This window comes from Ornithodoros turicata, chromosome 7, assembly GCF_037126465.1.
Source record: "Ornithodoros turicata isolate Travis chromosome 7, ASM3712646v1, whole genome shotgun sequence".
In the NCBI taxonomy this organism is placed as follows: Eukaryota; Metazoa; Arthropoda; class Arachnida; order Ixodida; family Argasidae; genus Ornithodoros; species Ornithodoros turicata.
In genome coordinates this window covers 48452565-48477871 of record NC_088207.1, presented here as the reverse complement: position 1 = coordinate 48477871, position 25307 = coordinate 48452565, and the positions used below count along the sequence as shown (strand labels likewise).

Here is a 25307-nt window from a genome sequence, read left to right as displayed (position 1 = left end):
ACCCAGCCAATCCCAGTCAAGACCTTCCATTGTTTGGGTGCACGTGTGTTCTCGCTGTTCTGTCGTGTTTCATCGATGTAATGATTCTGCAACAACCTCACAATGAAGAATAAGCCGGTGAAGCACAAGACTGAAAATACGTTTCGGGTAAGGTTTCTGAGATTTGTCTGCAGTAGAATAGGTTCATGAAGTGGCATATTTTCATTCGCGAACGCGAAAGCTCCCGGCCTGGAGCGTTTCGGCGACGAACGCGCTCTAAACATTTTCGCTCTTCTCCCTATTTTCAGTTCCAAACGTTTTCTGAGAGGTTGTCGAATGTGAACGTCGATGTAATCCACAAAGTTGGGCTGCACAAAAGTACACCGTTTGAAGCCGAAACATTCGTACAGGAAGCTGTAAATAAATGGGCAGAATTGAATTGTACAGAAGACTTCGGTGAGCCAAGCTCGAACACATTAACGGCTTGCTACGTTCAGCTTTTGATGTAATATCTCTCCGTAGATTCACTGAAGAAAGAAGTTGGTGCGGAGGTAGAAACGCTTCCGCAGCTAGTTCTACGAAAGGTATGTTTTTGTATCGTCCGACCGTCCATCAGTTTTTTCGAAATGTGATTTCGTCATTCAGGATGCAGTCATCGAGGCACTTCAGAATCAGCTCGCCAAAAAGGACAACAAAGCCCTCGACGCTGTGCTGGAGTAGGTGCCTTTGAAAACTGTCGCGAGGCAAACTTTCCTTTTTGCTTTGTGTGCCTCTGTGACCACCATTACATATCCCGCCATGTTCCGTATTCTCTTTCAGAATGGTTGTTGCCCTGGCAAGGGACTTGCAACATTATTTTTATCCGAGTTTCCCGGAATTTTTCCGGCTCATATGTGGACACTTGAACACTCAAGACACAGAAATTCTTGAAAGGATTTTCATGTGTCTCGCCTGCTTGTACAAGTTTCTTTGGAGATATATGATCAAGGATATTGATCAAATTTTCAGGTAATCGAGCACTTGTTCTGGCGTATTGATATTGTAGCAATGGCTGTTGCTGAAGGTCTGCTGAAAGTTCTGAAGGCTCTTCAGAACCAGGAAACAGAGTCAAATTTGTCAGTTTTTGGTTCTTAATGTACATGAATCTCTTTATGTATGCATTTTTGTAGGCTTTACATACCTCTGCTGAGTGACCAGCAGAAAGACTATGTGCGAGCGTTTGCTGCAGAAAGCTTTGCCTTCATTATGAGGAAGGTATGTATCATTGAGGAGCAACTTTTACATGAGGTGCTGTTTTTTCCCATGATAATGTACGTTATGTACAGTGCTGGTCAACAGTTTACGGAACGTGCTCCGGCACATTCCTTCCTCACGGTGACGCACTAGTAGAGAATGGGACTGTACAGATTTCCAGACATGTGCTTAGGTAACCCAGCCACCTGTTTCCAAGTCTGTACGGTGCCATTTGCTGCTAGCGTATCACTTTGAGGAAGGAATGCGCCGGAGCCGTGTTCCGTATAACTTTTGTCCAGCACTGTACCAGCTGGTTGCTAAGCATGTCACAAGTCATGGTAAAATGCAGTGGGGATTATGACATACAGTGAAAAAAAAAGTCAGTATGAGCAGTGTAGCTGTATGGGGGAGGTTACTTACTTGTGTCCGGGAGAGTTTCCCCCACACATTAGAATGAAAATAGCAGGCACAGGTAGGTGGAGCCTAGATCAGGGGCAGACTCTCACTTTGTGGTTTGTTCGTCAAAGGGGAGAGGGGGAAACGTAATGTTTAACCTGATAATTTTTGGGTCAACCGATCTGCCACTAGCTCAGATACAGTGCTGCTGTTCATGGCATTGGGATTAATTACACTAATCGCGCTAGGAAACTGACTAGTGTGTAAAATCGTGGCTGTAGGACAATTATACAGCATGCGTTAATTGAATGAACTCAATATTTTAAATGTAATGTCCCAGTGTTAGTCATTATTCCTACATAATACAGTGTGTTACAACAGAACAGTACTGTGGATTCATAGTGAGTGGGGCGTGAAATTTACATGACTAGCACACATGTGAGCTGCTTTTGCAGCTCAATGTCCTCAATATCAGTATAAGGTTTCCTGGCATGCTTGGCTGCAGTTGTTTTTGTGCAGAAGAAACTTGTCAGTCATTTCGTGGTGTACTGGCTCTTTACAATATGTTGACTGGGCCGGCTTTCCATAGTCTAAACGCCAGCAAAATTCTAGATCTGTGTGGTATGCTAGGAAACATAGTCTTTGGTTTATTGCTTTGATTCAACAAATCGCATCTCTGCTTCATGTTATTTTCAGGTACCAGATAAGCAGGAACTTCTCAGTCTCATTTTCGGACATTTGGAAACCAACCCCAAAGTGAGTGATTACCACGCACGTTTTGTTTCCTTACTCTGAAGCCGAACCAACGTCATCAGTCTGTTGTGATTCTGTGCCTTGCGAATGTGGCTTAAAACAAATGTGTGTAACATTTGTAAATTTCTCTTTCTTTGCAGTACACTGATGGTATTGGCAATCTGTTCTTTGAAATGTTAAAAGGCGTGAAAGGACGACTCCACAGTTGTGCAGAAATGGTATGTGTGCATCTTTCGTATGATCGTAATCATGCAAGTATGTAATGCAAGTGTTTGAAATGTGTAATTTCCAACTCCATGCAAGTAAAGTAACTGAGTTCCAGATACATGGACAATACTAGCATGAGACCGCGTTAAATATTGGTCTTGAACTTCTGAACACAAACACACGAAAAGGAAGTCTAAAAATGAGTGCAGGCTGCAGCAGTGAAGTTTGAAATCCTGAAGGGATCTTGCAGTCTTGAGAATGAATTCTAGAAAAATTAATGGAAACATTGCAATTTACGTAAAAGATTTCAAATTGGACACACACACAGGCTCTGGCAGTACAATGCAGTTGAATCTCTAGCTTGAGAGAGCAGTGATGTCTTTGGTTTTTCAAATTTTTTTATCTCCCTGTAACTACTTTTTCGAAGGTCCTGCCATTGCTCTTACAAGAGGGCTTGAACGGTTCCATGGGTTGTGCTGATCTCAATCGTCAAGCTCTCCACATCACTTTTATGGGGTTGGCTGCCCACGTCGGAAACAAGGATGCACGGGACACTACAGTCGTAGTTTGGAAATCCTTGCAGGTTGTTTTTATTCCTTGACAGTTCTTTCAATCACGTTATTGAAAAAGTGATATGGAAAGAGTTCTGATGTGTCTTGTAATTCTTACCTTGCTAGCAAGCTGTTGGAAATATTGTTGCAACATTGGATACCAATGAAGCAGAGAATAAGAAGGCTATGCATTTGGAGAATGTGCTCTGTCTTCTAAACGTCTGGGTGACCTACAAGAGTGGTGTTCTCATTAATGACCCTGAAGCTGTTGCACAAGTGGGTACAGTTAAGAGCGCGGTTTTGATGTTACTGACCGTTACGGTAGTCTTAAAGTGCTCCGATCCTCTTGTTTAGACATTGCTGCCTATAGTTTGCCTCCCTGAATTTACACCTTCTTGGACGGAGAAGCTTCTGGAGACCGTCTGCCAGTTTCTAGAAACACAGTCACGCTTTCTGTCCCCCGAGACCACCGATCAGTTTGTGACACAGGTACGGAGTCTTGTATAGTAACAGCTTGCAGCCTCCTGTGCGTGCAGGATTAAATGGAGGATTAAATTGCAGCGTGTGTATTAAATGGAGGTTTGCACATTTTCTTTTAGCTGTATAATGGGAGCTATGCAACCAGTTCTGTCTTCAGTTTCTCGCAATGTGCGGTTGACCTGCCGATGTTTGAAAAGGTAATCTACAATTCCTTGCCAGTCTGCTTGTTTCTCATACAATAAAAGATTGACTGATTGATAAATGATGCCTGTCAGTGACACATTAACGTAGGATGTTTTTCATGGGTGTTCTCAAATTTCCACATGACAGTGTGTGACTTATCCAGACAATATGTACTTTTCTTGGCTGACATGCTCAAAAATACTGCCGGCACATTGGAGACTTTACTATCGTACCAGAAAAGGCATATGCTGGATGGATATTGCTTGCCCCTTTAAAGCCGTTAAACTTTCAATATAGCAATACTGTCATACCTCGATATAATGAAATGCTGTAGAATGAAATACGTATACAATGAAATAATTTGTCTTCCCTGCCACAATTTACTGCCACAATTTACTGCCATATTTCATCAGGTTTGGTACAACGAAAGAAATTGTGTTCCCCGTCAGTTTCGTTATATCTAGGTTCGACTGTATTCGTCTTTGAGGATTATGGTTTGGGTGACAAGTTCCCCGTGTGATAGAACACTTTTTTAAATGTGCCATTGAAGGTCTGCTGTATTCAACATTTTGTAGGTCATGACCTTCAATTTTTTTTTACATTTATTCTAGTCTGTGCTTCCCCGACTACTGGTGTACTGTAGCAAACTGGAAGCCAAGCCTGATGCTATTGCACTTTTGGCTGAAGTGATGCTAAGAAGAAATCCGATACCCCTATCTGGAGATGAACTGAAACATTGGTCACCTCTTTACCTAGATGCAGCTTCAAGGTATATTGTCCTATGAGTGTGTTGTGCTCCTGTGGTGATGCTTACATTCTCCTTCTTACGTATGGTTGATTGTGGTGAATTCAGATTGTGACCGCCTATGATTTACCTAGTCTCGTGAAGACTCCTGCTGACCAGCAGGAGGCAGTTTCCATCTTGGCAAATGACGTGGCCTCCTTCCTGTCCCGTGACATTGGAGATCCTCCTTCACTTCCTTTGCTGTGGGCGGCGCTGAGTTGCCTGCCTCATTTCAGGTTTGTTCCAGTAGTACTGCACAAATAGTACCTGTGAACATGGCAAGAAACGCAAGCTCTTTGCTGGTTGTGTTACATTTTCGAGTATGTTAAAAGCTTCTGTAGGAGCAGCATACGTAACATATTTTACATTTGACTCGCTGACATGAGGACCCTGTCACAGTCATCAGGAATAAAGGTGCTTAAACTAGTTTCGGTACACATGGAGCAGAGCAAATGGAAATGTGACACCAGATTCTAAAGTAGCAGTTTTTGATAGTGCTTTCCATTGAGGCTTTTCATTTATGTGCCATTTTAAGAGCTTTGTGGTGACTGCGGACGACAGGGGTCATGTTGCTGGAGTTATGCCGCACATGTATGGTGTTTTCGTCAGGGAACTGTGCAATCAAGTGTAGTGCAATACAGTATAATTAAAGTGGTTTCCAAAAGCTTCCAAAAAGTTGTTTCTGCAGAAAGTTTTGTGAGGAGTTGGAAATAGTGTAAACTGCTTTTAGTGTAAACAGTCCCTTTAGTTGTGTGTCTCTTTGCTTGTTGCAGTCCCTGTCAGTGCGGCTTTGTACTTTTTATTCGTATCGTACAGGCACATATTTGGAGTGGGTGATTGATTCCTACAGTTCTTTTTTTTTTTTTTTTTTTCAGAGCACTAAGAACAGCAGAGGTTAAGGAGTCCGTTTCAATGCTGATTACATCCCTGTGTCAGTGCTTGAATTCAGAAACTGAACATCAGTCGGTGTATTCCTTCTTGCTCTTTCAAACTGTGGTTACAAGTGTGCTTTGTGGGCTCACTGAGGTACTAGCACTTGTAACATGCAAGAGCTTCATAGAGCTGCTCAGGTCAGAATTTTTTTTTCTTTCACATTCTGGTTCAGTGGGTGGAACATTATTTTTTTAGGATTCTTAGTTCTGTGTTGATTACTTTAGGATATACCCTCAAGACTTGCACCTCTTGAGGTCAACAGAGTGTTATCTGGCATACCTGTCAAGAACTGATGAAAGGGAAACTTTGACAGTTGACTTACTTCAAGAAATGTACCAGGTTCTTGAAAGCAGCTTAGCATCACCATACAGCTTGGTATGTGTGGAATGTTGTTGTTGTTGTTGTTGTTTGCACATTGAAACCGAGAATGCAATACTTATGTTGAGAAATGAAATAGTTTTCACTCACTTTTGACACAGGTGCGGCAGGCATGCTTAGGAATTTTCTTTTACTTTGATCTTCCCCTTCCGAGCATCGAAGACGATGTAAGTAAAACTCCGGCCCGCTTCTCAGTGATATTTGTTGTATCCATTGTGAATTGAACTGTCATTGATTTAGGCAGCTACAGTTTTGCGTTGGAAGTTTCAATAGCGTTCCATTTCTGTTTTCATGTAGGCCGTTGTGCAGATACCTGTGTTTGAAACCTGCTTAAAAGCAGAAAAGGTCCCCAACACTGTTCAGCACTACAGAGAAAGGTTGAAGCTGCTACAGGGACTGAGTGCTGATGCAGTTAAAATGTGCATTCCAATTGGACCCTTTGAAATGGTATGCAAAAACGTGGTCCTGCGATACATTGTTTTTACCACGAGTGACTTATGTGATAGAATCCTTTTATGTAGAATCCTTTTATGGAGTGCCGTTTGTGATTTCCTAGGCTCCTGTAAGGTACCTGCTTGGAACCCTGTTCATAAATTTCTCCCTCCTGTGGAAGCCTGTCCAAGAAATCCTTGCAACCCATGCAGGGACTGATGACAAGTTCTGGCTGCTCTTGTTTGAGCATCTGAGGCTTGTCAATGCTACAATTTGTAAGTTTATCATCCTGTTGATGATGTGTTGTTCCAGAGGGACAACTTTGACGTGCTCTCTACAGAACTTTCTTTTCGTTCAGTGGACTACAAGCCACCGCAGGAACTTGTCTTTGAGCTCCCCGACTGTGACGGGGAGAGTCCCGTCATTCAGGCCTTCTCGGAAGCGCTGCAGACAACGTCAGACCTGAAAGAAAAACCAGACTATGTCAATCACAGGCACCTTTTGTGGAAAGCCGTTGAGCAGACCAGAACAGCCGAGCGTCGAAATAAAGACATCGTTGCTCTGTTTTACAGCTTCCTCGAGTGAGTAATCTCAAGCACGCTTGTTGTTTTACCGCATAGTGTTGTTGTGAGCACGCACCTAATACCAGTGTTTCGCACACCAGGAAGGAATTCTGGCCCAACACCATAGTAGCACCTTACCACAACGTGCAAAGGGCCGAAAATGACCATGAACTGCCAGAAGAGCCAGAAGCAGCTGCACCACTGGTACCAAATGACCCAAGTGTGATTCTGCTTGAACCTGAGAATGCTGATGATGTGGATGATGGTGCTGCCGCCGCCGCCGATGATGATGATGATGATGATGAAATGGATGGGAGTGGAGTTGATGACGAAGTAGAACAGGAACCAAGGGATAAGCGTGGTCGCAGAAGCTTTCCAGACCTGATTGAGAATGAAGGGCCAAGTACTTTAGCTCCAAGAGCAAGGTGCAGATTGACCAGGTGAGGAGCTTTGTACTGATTTGTCTCTCACTCTCTCTCATATCTACAAATCTTGAGTTCCGGAGTTCATTTGGGATATTGCACAGTTATCCCTAGTGTGCACAAAATGCGCATGTTTGTTTTCACTATATATGCATGCTAGTTTTCTGCTCTTGCTTATTGAAAATTTTTAGCACTTGGATATGCTTCCGTACAGACTGTTCAAATTAAATTGGATAGACAAAATGTTTTAAATTGAATGGTTGCATTGCCTGCTGTTTTACACCACTGTTCTTAGCTTGACGTGTTTCTTTCAGGAGCTTGTGTGATCATCTAGGTGTGTTTGCAAAGTTTGTTAACCCAAAGGCAATATCTCATAGCCAAGAACTTCACCAACTGTACCTCGATGTACGTGCAATTCAGAATACAAAACGTCTTTGCAGTGAAACATATCGGGTTATGTGAATCTCTTGCTCACAGCTCCTTACATTCCGAGAAACCGACGTGCAGAAGCTGGCTTTCGACTGTCTCCTGACGTACAAGCACAAGTTTCTGGAACCATACAAGTCTGTATTCCTTTTGTGCATGTTCGCTGTCCATCCTACACATTGCCGTAGCATAATGAATGCAACATTGCATGCTTTCAGGGAAAATTTCCAGAAGCTGCTTGATGACAAGACATTCAAGTCTGAAATAGTTTTATTCAGCGTGGATTCAGAGTCAGGAGTTGTTCAGGAAGACCACAGAAAAGAGCTTTTGCCAGTGCTGATGAGGTGAAGGTGTCCAGTGGTCATTTGGTCGTGAGAAATATGCTCAATTCATTTTTATGCAGAGTTCTACATGGAAAAATGCACTCGCGTTCTGGTTCAAAGACTGGTGGCAAGCACAGGTTTGTCAACAAGCAGTCCATTGTGTTGCGCTTCCTGGCCAGCTGCAAGGAAGAAGAAATACGAAGCTTTATTGATCTCGAATTGGCAGCGCTGAAGGATTACCAGCAGTCGGGTGAGCTTGTCTTGCACTAGAAAATGAGCTGTGCTTTTTCCCTCCTGCTCTGAGACTGGTGCCAAATGTGGCACACGCTCGAGGTTTGCCTTGAACACGAAAACTCAACTTCGCTTTCATGACAAATTTTGGCGTCTTAGGAGGATTTTTCTGGTTCTGGGAGCTTTGTAGTGTTCTTAGATATTGTGGCTGATGAGTGTGAATTTCAGCACCGTCACTAACATCAAGCCATCATCAAACCAATTTCTAGAGAATGGCAATTTGACATTTCTCTTCTCAAATGCAAAACCTTTAATCCAGTTTTCTGACAAATAAAATAGCTCACGCTCGGTGTTTTTTTCTTCTTCTTGAATGACATAATATTCTACAGTTAATTTTGAATACTTACATTATTGGCTCTAAGGATACTTGAGGTGCTCGTCCCACGATAGTTGCTCATTACTGATGATACATAAACATATCGCCAACTTCACTATACCTGTTGGCAACATGCCTAGAAACATACCTTACCTTTAAAATGTTGACGTCTGGTTTTCTTTTCTTGCCCTCAATATATTCCAGAGAGCCTGCTGGAGATGGTTCAAAAGATTCGGACGTTATTGGACGTGACCAAAATCATCCCAATACGCCGTTTGCACGGGTATGGCTTTGCCTTTCTCTCTGCAGCTCCAGAGTCATACTTTTACATGTTCTTCATTGAGGATCTGCAAACTACTTTTCCTGCAGCATGCTCACCACTGTAGAAACGATGCTGAAGTACCTGGGAGGTCTGGTACCCAACCTTGTACCCCTGCTTCTCAGGCTGATAGTAGCAGCGGTGGTGTACGCGGACACTTTACTTTGTAACAAAGACAAAGTGGTCCGCTCGATCTTGGGGACGACCAGGGTGCTCAGGTCACAAGGGATTCGCCTTCTTGGTTGGGTGGGTTGGCTAAAAGTGCCGTGATTTTTTTGTTTTTAGGAGAGTTTTTTTCCTGCATGTTTAGCCACGTTGTCTTTTGCTCTTGCAGTTCTTTCTGAAATTTGATAGATATGGCTTCACAAGCGATGAAATTGATGCCATATTTGAAGCTGCAGTATGGCCATTGGTATGTATGCGTGCCAGTATGCCATGTACTTTTCTTTGCGTGTCTCCAGTGAAATTAATTGCATGTTAGTTACTTACGTGACTTCTTTAGCTACCTGTCCTTGAAAGCGGCAATAAGCACAAGCCTTCACCCCTTTTGCGGTTCTTTGCAAACATCAGTCGCAATCCACGGTATGTCCAGGTTCTGCTACACTGTCTTATTTAGGGTTTGACATTTACGGGTTAAAGCTGATTTCTCCCAGAATTCGTCACGTTGCATCACGTACTATATTTGGGAGCAATTTCTACACATCTCCGATGTAAATATTACTTGAGTGCAGTTATTTTTTGTTATTTTTTCCCCCAATTTACACTCCTTTAAACAAGGGCCGCCTACTGAACACAAAAGAAAAAAGTAAGCCTATAACACCTGAATGTACCAATAGCACCTGATCTCACCTCAAATTACACCGTTGAAATTAGAACCCAATTTCCCCTCCCAGAGGTCCGGGAGCGCCACATCACCCGAAAAAGTCGGACCCTAGTAATATTGCTGTTTTGGTTTGTGCACGATGCGAATTTCGCTGTGCTCTTTGGCAGAACAAGTTTATTCTTTCAGATACTTTGTGCTGTTCTCGAAGCACAAGTCCACCGATCCGATACAGTCACCCCTGCCGCCAATCATCTCCCTGCTGAACAACGTGCACTTGTCCTCCGGTGTGCTTCGCGTGCTCCTCTCCATTGTACACAATCTGCTGAGCTTAGAAGAGAAGGCCGAATGTGACGATGAGAATGCCTTGCCTCCTCCTCCCCCTCTGCAGGTGGCCAACTGCCATACGTTACGAAGTGCGGATCAGGACGGTGAGTGTATCTACCAGTGTTGCCACCTGGATGTGGTACATTCATCTCCCACACGTGATGAGCAATTTTTAACTGAGCCAGTGCTATCGTGGCTTTCTAGGCCGTGCAACTTTCTGAGCATATGTATCGTCGGTAATCTTGGTGGACTAGCGAGAGATGAAGCTAGTGCGCTGTAAGAGCCGACGTCGATAAACGTGCTGCCTGGTCGCGCGATCCGCGGAGCGTAAGAATAGCTTCTTCAGGACAGATTAAGGCAGCGACAGCCTTCGGGCAATCTATATTTGTTTGTGCACTTTGTGATGGCTTTCTTTAGTAATCTGATGTGGGAGACGCTTCAGAATGTCTTTTGCTTCGAAGCTTAGTAAGGTGTTGGCGGAATAACGGTGTGGCAAACTTTCCAGGGGCTACACTTGGGAGGATGCTGCTGTTGCCTTATGTTCCTCACATCATCAAAAGATTGAAGCTTGTGTTGGAGTCAGCCATAAAGACAAAGAGGGCTGTGTCTGCTGTCGAAATGGGCATTTTAACTGTGTAAGTATTGTTGTGCACTCCTGTAAAGTTCCAAGTTGATTGCAAGTGTTTTAGATAACCAAGCAAATCAGTACGTATTACGATGATGTCACAGGTTCTTAGCGGCATGTGCGTTGAGATACAGTAAAGCATCATTTACTCTGGGCCATGGTTGGAAGAACCACTATGGCTGGAGAGTTCATTGTGGTTCGTTTGTGGTATTTACCACATTGTTGTTCTTGTTGTTGCCGCAATGACTTGAAAGTCAGTGGGGTAAAATCTCAAGCAAAATTAGCCATGCAGTCTTGCAGTAGGTGTACTCTCTAAAAAGGCTTTCAATGCTACTCACGCCAAACAGAGCTAGACAGGCTAATTAATTCATATATGAAGACATCATTGAGGCATAGGACAAGTACCTTCTTTGTCCTATGTGTTTCTGTTGTTGTCTCTTCCTTCACACCATTTCCTCTCCACACACACCAAAAACATTTTTATAAGAAGTATTAAACTGTAATAGCTCCACGTATTAATCATGTGATTACTTTTCTCCATTTGTTACGTAGGATAAGCAAAGATGTTACTAGTCCATCACAGTGCCTCGAGTTGGCAAGACTGTTCATTGCTGGTTTCAAGAAATTAAAAAGCACTGCCCATGTAAGTAAAAGTGATCTTTTGCAAGTTCTTTCACAATTTGTGATATGAAACAAACACTGCTGAAATACTGTATTTAGACTTAGTACTCGAGATAACTATTTTGTCCCTCTTAGGATGCTGAACAGCAAAAGCTTTCAACAATCTTGAACCTCATGAAATGTGCAGAAAGTCCAGAAGAAGTTGTTGGGTAAGACATTTCCTGCCTGTAAAAGCACCCAAAGAAACCTTAATGGCACTGAAATTTCTGATGCTGTGGACCTCCAGTAATCAACCAAGTACAGTTGTCTCTGATTTTTCAGACCCCTAGGTTTTTTAGTTAAAAAATCTGAAACATTGGCTGTGGAAATACATTGGCTCAGGGACATTTAATGATGCCAACATATGAAAATTAGAATTTTTGGAGTCTGAAAAATCTGTTGGCAACTATATTCTGGAGTGCCACAAAGCATCTGGAGTTGTATTGTGATCAAGTATTGTTTTCGTGCATACATGTTCTTCTTTGTTCTTCAGGAGACTTTCCAGCTACTTTTCTACTTTGAGCAACAGACAGTCAAGGCAGCTACTGTGTGACATCTACAGTGCAGTAGCCTCGAAGGTTCCACAGTACCGTCAGCTGGCCACTTTCATCCGCAAGGTGTGGAAACCAAGTCATGAAATTTGTCACTGCATCAGAGCTTTCTGAAGCTTGTTTGGGAGCTTGATGTTACCTATTGTTGTTACATAATGCAGGTAAATGCATGGCATCCCAGATATGCAGAAGAACCTAACTACGAGTCTAGACTTGATGGATTTAAACTTGGAGTTACCATGATTGAAGGCTGCCAGGACCCTCCGGACACAGCAGTTGTCTTGCCAGTCATCTACAACTGCACTTATGCCATGCGAACTGTAAGCTTTGAACATCCTTGCTCTACTGAGGGAAATGCAGTTGTGAACTTGACTGCTCACAATCTTTCATTGACGCTAGGCAAGTGACCTGGCCCTGAGGGATTCTGCTTCACATGCACTATGCCAAATAATGCCAATCTTTGCAACATGGCTTAATGAGCACAAGGAAGTGTACAGGATATGCATTTCTGAAGCACTTACCTCGGAGATCAAGAAAGGGCTTTGCTGCAAGACAGAGGTAATGCCGCTGTGCGCTGCTTTCATTTTCATGACTCATGATACATACTGTTTTAGCAGTCTACATGTTGATTGGATTGTGCTTCTTTGGCTCAGGCAAATAGACATGAATTTGTGAACGCCTTTTCGCTGCTGCTTCAACATTGCGGGGAGCATCCTTCATTGGCTGGCCTCAAGAAACTGTGCAACACAGACAGTGACATGGACTTCTGGGTGAACATATGTCACATACAGGTAAGCTCACATAATCAATTGTCGCGAGCTGTCACTCGTAATCAAGATGGAGTGTATGTGCACAGTACAGCAGAACCCACGCGCATTGAATGTGCTTATTGTCTCAGTCAAGACATCCTCTCGAAAATCCTTATATATCTAGCTTTGTCTGTACAAACATAAGCAGACTGTACGTAGAGCCTGAAATTTTCGGGAAATATTTTTCCTACATTCGGGGGGTAAAAATTGGGTAAATAAACATGTGCACTAAATTCATGCAAATTCGGGTGATAAAAATTCCAGTACGCTAAATTCGGGGAGAAATCAGGCTCAGTTATTCAAACTAACTGTAGCGGTTTGGTACAAACGGTGATGTAATTGCGTTTTCCTGCCAAACAAGTAAGTTAGTGCATTCCTACAGACATCCCAGTGAGGGCAATTTGCCGGGTAAAAATCGGGTTTCACCCTAAAGAGGGAACCTTCAATTCGGGGTGCAAATTCGGGGAAGACTCGGGTAAAACCCTAAAACTTCAGGCTCTAACTGTACGTCGGTAATCTTGGTGGTCTAGCTTGAGTCATAGCTAGAGCGCTGTAAGGCCCGACGTAAATCATGATGCTGCCTACTTATGCTCTGCCTAGATGCAGTAAGAATGGCTTCTAGGTGTAACGTGGCAGCTACAGTCTCTGTGCAGCTTCCCACTGTAGGTGCTGTATGACGACCTTTTGTAGTGGGGGCGCTGAAATGCAAAAACAACTTGTTCTCAAATTAAAGTCCGTGTTTCAATTAATATGTATAGTGCAATCAATTAGTTCACACAGCGCTATCGTTTTGAAGAAAAACGCGGTAAAAACAGAGCCGTCCAACGGGGTCCTCAGGAAGCAAAGGTTGGCGGCGTCCAATGAGACAGCAGACAGGCGCATGCCTATCGGGTGAGTGTGGATTTGGAACGGGGCCGGTTGTAGTGTTCCCTATATGCACGGCATGATGTGCATTGCTACATTTTTCAACACCGATTTACTGAATTGTAGCCCACAAGAGTTATCACAAATGTTCCACTGACCACAATTATCTTCACGTCCTTCGGACAGTGACACCAGTCCGCTTCGTAACTCGCACTATTTTTGTTGACGGAACTGCTCCATGGTGTGGCACATGGACTAAAATCACCCAATATATACCCGATGTATACCCAATGTCGGAGCAAGAGAAAGTCGGGTACAGTTCTGATTGTAGCTCTGTAGAGGAATCAAAGCATTGAATTATGACAAGTGCAAAATTAACATAGCGTCTAACATAATTTGAACTGAACTTGTTTTTGCATTTTAGTACCCCTTTAATCAAACATTACCTGGTGTCCCATAACAGACGGTGATTTGGTGACGCCGTTCTTCTCTTACAGTTACACCGAAGGTGCCGAGCTTTGAACCGTCTGTCCTCACAGCTGCGGTCGGGTGAACTGCAGCTGAACCAGAAAGGGCTGACCGACGTTGTGCTACCTTTGGCTTCATCGTTTTTGTTCTCCGAGAGCTACGCAAAGCACGCTGGTCTCGTGGAGGCAGCGATAGAAACGCTCTCCGCTGTGTCGGAGCACCTGCCTTGGCGCGGGTACGAACACCTCTTGTGGCGGTATCTGCGACTTCTACAGCGCGACGTGGAGCATCATAACACGGTTGTGAGGTAAAATTTGTGTTCTCAGTGTTGCCTTCGTTTCGTTCCGTCTGGTATCAGCAGCACGCTGTATCGTTGCAGGATTGTGGTGGGCATTCTGAATTCGTTTCACTTTAACTTGAGCAAGTCTCGTGGCTTTGGAAAAGACGTGCAGCCCAAGCCGGCAGTTTTGGATGAAGAAATGTTGGAAGAGGAGGCTGACGATTCCGACGGTGAAGATACCGACGCAGGTAAAGGTACGTGGCATCGCTAAAAAATCTTGTTTGGTGCATTGATTAGTTTCTGAGTTGTTTATCTGGTCTTGATCGAGCCTGAAGTTTTCGCGAAATATTTTTTTCTAAATTCGGGGGGTTAAAATCGGGTAAATAAACATGTGCACTAAATTCGTGCGAATTCGGGTGAAAAAAAAACTTCCATTACGCTAAAATCAGGGAGAAATCGGGCTCAGTTATTCAAACTAACAGTAGCGGTTTGGTACAAACGGTGGTGTAACTGCATTTTTCTGCCAAACAAGTAAGTTGGTGCAATCCTACAGACATCCCAGAGAGGGCAATTTGCCTGGTAAAAATCGGGTTTCACCCTAAAGAGGCCACCTTCAATTCGGGGAAGAATCGGGTAAAACCCTAAAACTTCAGGCTCTAATCATACAGTTATCCTATGTTTGCACATTTGCATTTTGAACTTGGTAATTATCGTGGCAGGTTCAAACTGTTTAGTGGTTTGAGCATGGCGAAATGTTTTAAACGTGCTGCGATAGATTGTCCTCGGTGTAAATGCGTGCTGTTTTGCAGAGGCTGTTCCTGCTCCAGACGACGGTGCTTTAGACGAGGATGCAGCCACCAGCATTCATACTACCATTGCGGTCAAGTTGCTTCCACATTTACACAAAGCTCTAACAAACAAGGTAAATCCCTTTACATCTCACATCCTGTAGGAAAGGCTAAACGAACCTTCTCTCAAACAGGCCAAGTCAGATGATGAGCACAAGGTTGTGAGGAGTGGCCATCCTGAAGATTCTGAAGTTCTGCGAATACCCATTGCAGTTGCCATAGTGAAGCTGCTGCAGCAACTGCCTCATGGGATGTTGCAAAGGCACTTACCAGGGTAACATTGTATATATCCTACTTTACAGCTTCAATTTAAGCATATTGGCTCTCACTTTTTGCATACCTACAGAAAAAGGTATGCCACGTTTATTCATTTATTTTATTTTATTTATATCCAGGGTCCTTCTCAAGATTTGTCAGTTCTTGAGGTCCCGTCTCATGAGCATTCGTGATTCAGCTCGAGAGACGTTGCTCAAGATCATGTCATCCTTAGGCCCAGCTTACTTTGGCTACTTACTGCAACAGATGAGGGGCACCTTGCAGAGAGGATACCAGGTAGGAGGTGCTATTTGAACGAGTGAACACAAGTGTAGGCAACACTGCAAAGGTTCTTGTTTTGGTGATTAGTAATTCAATTGTTATGTGGTCTACGATTGGTGGCCACCGAATGAAAAGTGGTATCCTGCTCCTTGATTTTCGCGCGTCTTACCCTTGACCCTGAATAATTTGTATTGGCGCAAGTGGGAATGCGCTTTCTTCCTGATTGTTGCAACAAAGTTTGCAAAGAGAGCTGAAGTGAGCCAGCAGTTTGATCGCAATGTCGGAGTTATTTTTGTTCAGAAGATCATAGTAATCGAGCCTGACCGTATCGGAACCAACTGATGCCGAGGTGACGATCGTGTGCGCTTGGATGCACGCACCGCTCTGATTTTTGCCCACGCAATGCAGCAGCTGCAGGGGCTTGCTCAGTGTGATACATTATCTTTTGTATGATCGAGAGTTTGTGCCTACTGTGCGCTTTTCTGTACAGGTTCACGTCATGATGTACACTGCACACGCTGTGCTGGAATCACTTACACCGGTGATGAAACCAGGTGACCTGGACAGTTGCTTCACCGATGTGATTGAGGTGAGTTCCGTTCCAGCCATGGAGTATCTGTTTGAAAACTCCTTCTTTGCACATTGCGCTGTTCCTCTCTCCAGGTGTGTCAGAACGAGCTGTTCACCGACTTATCCGAAGAGAAGGAGGTGACGCAGATCACTGGAAAGGTCAAGGAAGCCAGGTCGACTAAGAGCTACAACATCTACAAAATTTTAGCGATGATGACAACAGAAGAGACACTTCCACGATTGACAGCTCCTCTGAAGTCTGTAAGAAACACATTTTTTCCCGCTTTTGTCGCAGGAGCTGGGTTTCATTGTCCCTTTGATTTCTGTTTCTGTAAAGTTGTTATGGGGAGATAAGTGTTAGAATTTGCAACATGGTTGCTTTTTTTTCAGGTCACTCTAATGTCAGTGAGCCACAAAGTGGTGAAAAAATGTGAAGATTGCTTTCATCGTATTGTGTCGGGCCTTGCAGCGAATTCTGCACTACCAGTTGAGAAGCTGCTGATCTACTCCTACAGCATGATTAAAGAAAATTTGGATGACCTCCATGCAATGTAAATATGCTATCCACACATCATCTAGGCATGCTACCTACCCAATTGAAGAGAATTATCGTTGTTGTCTTTAAATTTACTTATCAACGTCATCCTTGTTACATTTTATTCCGTGCTTATTGCGCTTTCGGGCCATAATGTCACGATCATCGAATAATATCCGCTGGAGTATTTCATGTAAAAGCTGTATATCGTCTTGCATTTTGTACCATGTATGACTAACGAGCCGTTAAAAGATATTGATTTTAAGCATTGCACATTCGTACCGAAATATGTTGATACTAGTACGTCCTGCTTTTGGTTAACATAGCAGTCTTTGCAAATTTCAAGCGTGTTCAAGCCATTAAAGACATAAGTGATGTGACTGTGACTGTGGGCAGAGGGTACTGTAATTTTGAGGAAACTCTATTTTGAATGCACATGTTATGTGAGCCTGTCCTTAGTAGAAACTGAATGTTTTACAAAGTATGTTTTGCTTGGTACAGACATCAAGTTGTTAACTGTTCGTTTGATCTGTTGAAAAATGCTATCTGGGAACCATATTCAAGCTGGACCGTATTTGGGTTTTATTTATTTATTTATTTTTTCAGTACTGCCAAGATCGTATGCATTTTCTTGACATTCAGTTTGAGATTTGAATTTTTAATGAAGATTTCTAAGCAGTTCAAGCAACACCTTCCCGACATTTGACGTGGAATGCCCAATTTGCATTTGAACACGCAGTCCGAAGGTAAAGAAACCGGTGTCAGAGCCACGGCTACTAGAAGAGCGATCGGACGTGTTTCTTCTTCCTCAAGAACCATCTCGTGATGGACTTCCTGTTACCACAAGCCGACGAACTAATACTCATGTGTTGGTGGAGTTTGGGCTCAAGGTAGCACCCTTTTTTCTAACTTGCTCTGATATCGTGCTATCGTGCCATTATGCTATTTGGTCATAGACCTGGAAAACCATGGTGACGGGCTTTGCCGAGTTCACATATACGTAGAAGCACATTTAAACTTTTTTTTAGCACATGTGTGGAATGTGGAAAATGATGGAGTTATTCTTTGCAGATTCTGCATTCATTGTTCAAGCAAAGTAAGCTAGACTCATCCGAGAAGAAGCATTTGGAAATGTTAGATCCATTTGTGCCTCTTTTAACCAGTCTTGTGGACTCATCACACGTAAAAGTAAGTTGGGAATATATTTCAACACTATCTACTTCTAACTATAAACTCAAGTATTTTTTGGTTATTTGGATACCGTTTTTTGATTGGGGTCACAAAAGGCACTGGTACCCTTAATCAGAGGAGGCCATTGATATTCACCTAAGTGCATGCTATACTCATAGCTGTAACTTCTAAAACAATACCCTGAGATATTTGTCTCTGTTGCAGGTAGTGACAATATCACTTAGGTGCTTCGTACGTTTGCTACAAATGGAGCTTCCTGCTCTTAAAGATAACATGCCTCAACTGGCCCGGTCACTGTTTGTTATTCTACACAAGTACGCAGGTGCAGGAATGAAACAAGGAGAAAATTTTGAGCTCGTAGTCCTTAGTTTCAAGGTAATTTCAGTGTGCATTTATAGACATTGCTTTCTAGCCAGCGCTTTGTGCCGTGTTTTATGCTAACAAGTTGAAACTTGCTGTTCCCCAGGTGATGACTATTCTAGTCAGGGAACCCGACATGTACAAAACTGAAGAAAATCAGCTGATCGTATTACTGGGATACGTCGAAACAGACCTTTATGACCACACTAGGCAAAGCACCGCTTTTGCCCTGCTGAAGGTACGTAGCAGATTGTATAGCTGCCAAGGTGCTGGTGTTGTCACAACAGAAATAAGTTTAGAAATAAGAAATAAGTAATAAGAAAAGACATAAGAAAAAAAGAAATAAGCAAGAAAAAATAAATAAGTTTCACTGCAGTCTCTCATACCAGGAGTTGATTGAATCCCCGAGCGTAACGTGACACGTTCTGCTACAACATTTGAGTTTCAACTATTTGTGCAATCCACGTTTTATGTGTTGTGTATCTAACCTTGGAACTTTGCTCTTTCGTTGCTCCTCAAAATGCAGGCAATCTTGGCGCACAAATTGGACAAGCCACAGCTGCACGAATTGATGGAGAAAATAGCACAAATGTCCATCAGTGATGAGAAGGAGCATGTGAGGAGTAAATGCCGTGAAGTGAGTCCATTGCATATCAGTGACAGCTAGCTTTCTGTATGTGCATCATGAAGTACATTTTGACTTGTGTTGTCATAGGTTTACCTGCACTACGTACTGGACTACCCGATGAAGCATCGCATGCGAAAGGCTGTGGGCTTCTTCGTAGCGCAACTGGGCTATGGCGTAGAGAGCGGCCGTGCTTCGGCACTTGAAATGATAAATGCTTATTCCGCCCATTTTCCACCCGTGAGTTCCTAATTTTTGCTACACAGTGTTAAAGTGCCACTCTGGATTAAAAATAGATCCTCTTTTCCCTCATATTTTTTTTAAATTCTAAACCAGCCTCGTGCGAAGACACGTTACATAAAATATGGAGGGCGTCAGTGGGTGTTAATGTGCTTCCACAAATTTTCGAAAGAATGCGCGGGACTTCATAGATTTGTGACCGTTGTGGCCCTTTAATGTAGGCTTTGGTTGCAGTTCTGTTGTTCATATATGAGAAGCTAAATGAATGGGTATTCCAACTTCATTTTTAGGCTACATTAGAGCATTATGCCGGCACACTGTTTGTTGCCATGGCAGCTCGGTTGGTCAATGATGATTCTCCCAACATGCGCCGTATGGCCTCGGCAGCAGTTAAAAGTCTTCTTGGAAAAGTGAGTCTGCTCAGCTATTTGTGGTAGGACACAGTTGTCATGCTACAGAGTAGCCCAAATGTGTAAATTCTCCGATTCGCTCTAACAGCTCAGCGACAACAGCAGAAGCTCCCTCTTTGCCATTGTAGTCTCGTGGATGAAAGCAAAGATGGTAAGAAACATTCTCGATTAGTTTTATGTGCGTTATCTGGTACATTCTGCACCTATAAATCCAGTCGTGTTGGTGGTTGCGTGTTGCGCACAACATTTTTATTTTGTTTATTGCATCGGCTGAAGCCGCTCCAAACGCATTTTGCTTGTTTCAAGCAGTTTGACTTGCAGGAGTTTGGAGACTGCACCGGAGTTTTTGCTTGATTGGACAGCAGTGAAAAGAAAATGAAGATTCAGTGCAATTTCTTTGCCATGCATCATTGAGAACTTCCCATTTTTTCTGTACATATATCCGGACCCAGTGATGTGCTGCTTTGTACTTCTCTCTTTTGGCCGTCTACTTGTCACATCATGCAGTAACCTTGCTTACTGTACGCATTAAATTTTTTTAACTGTTACGACCACACCTCTATAGAATTGTACAGGTCTCGACAAAAATTTACGTATCCCGCCAGTGGTGGATTTTCTTCTCTGTGCGAGCGGAAATGGGCTCGTTTACTCAATCAGAGGGGTGAGCGAGTGCATGGCTTGACTATGCTCGAAAGGTTGTTTGAATTGGTGTCACTGCCGGCACACTCCTTCACCCCTCTGAACCAGTGAACAAGCCTGCTTCTGCTTACCGCTAGAGTGTCGCACCGAGGAGAAAATATACCACTCGCATGTTCTGTACACTTTTGTCAGGGCCTGTCCTCTTGTACCACATATTGTGGCTGCTTTACCACATTTGGTGTGGTTATAGTGAACCTCAACTGGAAGACACTTGCAGACCCTTTTCTTTTTTTACTTGATCGAGGTATAGTATAGTTTTCTTTTTCACTCAGTTCTTTCCGACGTGGATATTCATTTGTAAGCCAGTAAAAATACAATTACTAAGGAAGAATCATCCTTCCGCTGCTCAGATTACTTCTAACATGCGTCCTGCTTCATTCATCACTGTGTCTGTGAATGGTGTTGTGGGTGCGGCAATTAAACTCTGGACAAACACTGCATAAAACTTTACAGTGCCCAGTTGCACACTTCCATTGAATGATGACTGTTGAATAGCAGCAGTTTGCAGAAGGCAGCTGGTGCCTTTTTCTTCCCCCATCATTCAAGCGTGTCACGTGCCTACTATTTGCCCTGGTTTCAAGATCCGGCTACATCTGTCAAATCTGTCCAGTTTTAAGTCTTACTCACAGGATCTGAAGTGATTAAAGGACAAGTGACCGGACTAAGTGAAGTGACCTAATTGAATTGACTGAGAATCAAATCAAATCAAACTTTCCCAGAGGAATCCTGCCTGGATTGATGTGCACTCCCATGACTTCTGCAGGTCCTAAAACTTGTCGCGTGTAGAACCGACATTATTCGCCCTGCAAAATTCTCCGTGTGGACAGAAGGAGCTGATAAGAACTTTTATTCCGCGACCGAACAATAACGAGCAGCACGACTGGATCACCTTGCATCGAATGGCCCGGTTTTATTTTGGGCTCCAGTTGATCTTACAAGTTTACCTTCTTTTCTTCTTCCATCTAAGTTCGCCATGTTGCGATTGGCAGCTCAAGTAATAGGAGTCTTCGCCGAAATTGAGAAGGAAAAGTTTGAACGGTTCTTGCCGGACCTCCTGCCTCTTCTGGTAGCTCATCTGAATCCAGAGAAATTTGAGGAGGTGAGCTGTGCAGTGACTCGTGCACCAACATTTCACGGGAAATCTGCATTATTTTGGCTGGTGTGCAGCGAGAAGTAGTGCCAGTGTAGGGGGGAGTATTACAAGCAGATCCCACATTGTGAAGGCCCCACTTAGTAGGGTGGGATCAGGGTGCTTTCAGTTGGTGCCTGCCCCAGTGGGCACACAGTATGAACTCTCACAGTATGAACAGCATGAGGGTGCTTTCAACACTCGAAAACAATTCACGTTATGGGAGTATGTGTAATGTGACTTAAATGTGTGCTGTAGTGATAAGAACAAGTTGTTTTTTTTTTCTTTCAGTCACCTTTCTTTTTCTTCTTTCCAAGTAACGATGTCAAGGCATTACACGTTAGAGCCACCTAGCCCACGTTCAAACAGCATGCATTCAGGGTTGTATTAAACTACTGATGTAAAGGTGTCATTGTTATGGTGCAAAATGCTGGGACCCAAAGATGACTCATTTCTTCATCACACAACAGCGTCTTTATGTCCAGTATGCTGTATATAAAACATTTTTGTTCTGTTTAGTTTGTCGCCGAAGATATTGAGAAGACGAAAGATCACATTGCGTACCAGTTGTTAGTCTCCCTGGCAAAGATTGTTCTGGCGTGTAACGTCATACGAAATCCAACATACTACGAGCAAACTGGAAAAATCCTCGGTGAGTTACGCTGATTGTGGTCCCTTCTTTTGAGACCAGTTTGATAGATACGTGATAGGATCCAGTAATTTTTCTCAGAAGTTAGATATTTTACCCATGCTTACATCAGTGGTGTGCAGCTTTGCAGAATGTTGAATGTGAGGTGAATAATTTTAGTATTGAATTTATATTTCATTTGAGATTTATCCCTAAATAATGAACATTATGGCATGTATAATTCATGTTCTCCCCAACAGAGTACACTACTTCACTCTTACTTCATCCTCATGTCTGGGTGCGACTTGCTGCATCCCAGCTGTTTGGAGCAGTGTTCACATCGTATGACGTTGAGGAAATTGTCAGCGCATGCCAGAGCGAACCAGATACGCAGGACTACCTCCTCAAGGATTGTGCTAAAAAGGTGAACTATTATTTAATATCTCCAAGTTTCATACTTCCTGTGTACCTGAAGAAGGGGAAATGTCATAGCCTGTTAGATGTGAGTCGTAAGATGTGAAGCGTGTGAAAAATTGAAATAGCAGCAGCTTCCACCCAGAGGCTTTTGATTCAACCAAGCGTTCAACCAGCATTTCGATGATCCGTAAGAACCTTTCCGACCTTGAGTACTTATCTTTAGTTATTGTTATGTTTACATGTTATGTGAAAGTTCATAACATGCACACACACAATCCGCTTCAATACTGCCTTGTATGTTTTGACCTTTTTTAGCAATTCTCTGTTAGTTTGAATACCCTAGTTCTACATGTTGTGGAATTAATCTGTAGCATTCACTGTGATGCACTTTTTTTTACTTAGATACGTGATTTGACTGAGAAATTTTGCCACCTGCTGCGTACTGGTGACATAGTTGCAGAACTGGCTGAACAGGTGAGATGTGCATCTATGTGGAAGTATTTTGCCTTACAGCAGTTGATTCTTATTTTGCATCATTTTAAAGCCATATATTTTTATTCTTTTACCCTAGGCAGTGAAGAACCTGGTGTTTACAACCAAGATTTCTTGGCGATTCATGCAAAACAGCTGCGATAGTGGCAAAGGCGATGTCCATACTCTTGACTGGATTCTAAAAAGAGCAGAACAACAAGCACGACAAGAGGTGTCTACAGGAACAGGCGCTGTGCTGAAGGTGTGCCACAAAATTGCATACTCTAAATGCCTCTGATAAAGAGAGCAGTGCACGTGTGTTCAATGTGCCAAGTGCAGTGTTTGGCAGTAGTTGGTGAAGTTGTTGAAGTTTGACGAAGTACGGACTTGGAATGTGTGAACGCTGACACACAATGAATTATATGCGAGCCAAATTGAATGACTGCCAGTACCTGAACAAATAACATGTAGAGAACAAAATATTGTGGCAAGTCAAGAAAAATTTTTCTTTCCATTTCTTTTTTGAGTGACATGATACTATTTGCTTCTCATAGCCATAAGGTAGTCTAGGGCCAGTTTTCTCTGCATTACTGGAGAGTGTGATAATAGCACAAGCAGCACATATGCCAGCAAGGCATTAAGGACTGTTAGTCAGGGACTCTAGTGGGGGAAGGTGGTATGGGGGAGGGGTTTGAACTTGAAATTTATGATTTTTACTAAGAACATTCAGGGCAATACACTTGCTGTTTATCCTTTAGAGATCAAACGTCTTCAAGTTCATGGCGGCTGTAGCACTAGACCTGTCCAAGGAGGAACTGTTAAAGCATTTACACATCATTCTTCGACCAATATGCCGAGAGCTTGAAGACAAGTCCCCACATCAGGGTCAGTACACACTTCGTTTTCTACTCCCTTCACCGAGTTCTTTGCTTTAGTTTTAATCTGCCTTGTCATGTGTTTGGTTAGTTGCTGTTCCAGCTGTCTTCCATCTCTTACGTTATGATAGATGAATTTTCATTGCTTTGCTTTTCACTGTCACAAGGAGGTACATATGCACGTCTTATTGGCAAAATGCCACAATTTTAATTTTGCTTCACTACTAGGTGTCTGTTAGCCCAAAGTTATGCATAAGTCAAATGCTAAATGAAAATCTCGAGAGTAGGAAAGAGAAGAAAAAAAGGGGGAAAAAAACATGAACAAGATCTCGATCGATCTTGTCATCCCTAGCCTGGGCTTTTCATTATAGATCTTTGCCATCAGCTTAATTGGCTTTCAAACACTCTTTCAGTCTCATCATTGTACTGCCACATGCACGATTAACCTTAGAGACATACACTTCAAAAAGAATGATTGAAACGCGATTAACTTTTTTTTTGTCCAGCTTTATGTAGGTGTACTTTCTTTTTCTTGTTTTCGCTACAGGTTGAGGTTTTGCATTCTGGGGGTTCCCTTTTCTTCCGACACTCAATGAAAATTATCCTCGATTGATATCCCGTCAACTGCAATATTGTATAGTATATCCCACTAAATCCTACCCCATGTAATGCCCACGAGGCCCTTCAGGGTAATTAAATGAAATGGAAAATTGGCAAACATATTTGTATTAAGGTTTTGTTTGGGCTTTCTTTTAAACGTGGCTTAACAGCAATTGACTTTCCGCGTCTAGACGAGAGCCTCAAGAACTTAGCTCAGGAAGTGACAGCTGTTTTGAAAAAGGCTGCTGGCGTAGAGGCATTCACTAACACACTAGTGAAGCTGCAAGGTGAATTGAGCAGCAGGAAGCTGAAGCGCAAACGGGAACGGGCACTCGAGGTGAGAGTGTTTCTAACGTTCACTACTGGACACGTGCTTGTAAAACATTTTACAAATATCTGCTTCATCATCTAGGCTGTTGTGAATCCAGAGCTGGGAGCAAAGAGGAAAATCAAACGACAGTTAGCGAAGAGGGTGTCACAAAAGCGTAAGCTTGCAGTGAAGCACGGTAAAAAGGTAAAGAAACGAAAAGTGTAACTATGGGCGGGTATCCCGAGAGGTGTCTCGGCCAATGGCGTTGCGGTGCTCACAGCACTTGGAATGTATATAAGTACACATGTACAGAATAAAGTCTGCTTTATTACGTACATTCGCATAGTTCGGGAAACGGGAACTCGCCTGGGTCGTACTTACACCTGAAACCTATAACGTCAGAGTACTGGGGTAATATTTGCGCACGGGATTGAATCTGCGGGTACTGAAACTGATGGTGCTGGTGATATCATGTGGCCACCCTGTCAG

General features: G+C 43.0%; 1 protein-coding gene across 1 annotated transcript; it reads left to right on the top strand.

Annotated features, from left to right (window-relative positions):
- Positions 1-4: 4 nt before the first annotated feature.
- LOC135401356 (small subunit processome component 20 homolog) lies at positions 5-25149 on the top strand. Its single transcript, XM_064633726.1, has 61 exons — positions 5-147; positions 288-435; positions 502-563; positions 625-695; positions 799-987; positions 1149-1233; positions 2305-2364; positions 2502-2579; positions 2996-3151; positions 3246-3395; positions 3474-3608; positions 3719-3796; positions 4394-4551; positions 4662-4802; positions 5442-5636; positions 5724-5874; positions 5979-6044; positions 6175-6324; positions 6434-6584; positions 6668-6890; positions 6974-7312; positions 7609-7699; positions 7772-7857; positions 7939-8064; positions 8124-8293; positions 8855-8933; positions 9020-9215; positions 9304-9381; positions 9472-9551; positions 9979-10220; positions 10622-10751; positions 11294-11384; positions 11498-11571; positions 11895-12018; positions 12114-12272; positions 12352-12510; positions 12606-12743; positions 14123-14400; positions 14473-14627; positions 15183-15295; positions 15356-15495; positions 15617-15773; positions 16249-16347; positions 16422-16589; positions 16719-16879; positions 17603-17753; positions 17935-18051; positions 18259-18429; positions 18521-18652; positions 18941-19051; positions 19130-19279; positions 19570-19689; positions 19778-19840; positions 21356-21487; positions 22037-22169; positions 22406-22569; positions 22965-23036; positions 23134-23295; positions 23792-23918; positions 24700-24845; positions 24921-25149. The coding sequence occupies exons 1-61, from the start codon at positions 103-105 to the stop codon at positions 25041-25043; spliced, it is 8199 nt and encodes a 2732-aa protein (XP_064489796.1). The 5' UTR covers positions 5-102; the 3' UTR covers positions 25044-25149.
- The last annotated feature ends 158 nt before the right edge of the window (positions 25150-25307 follow it).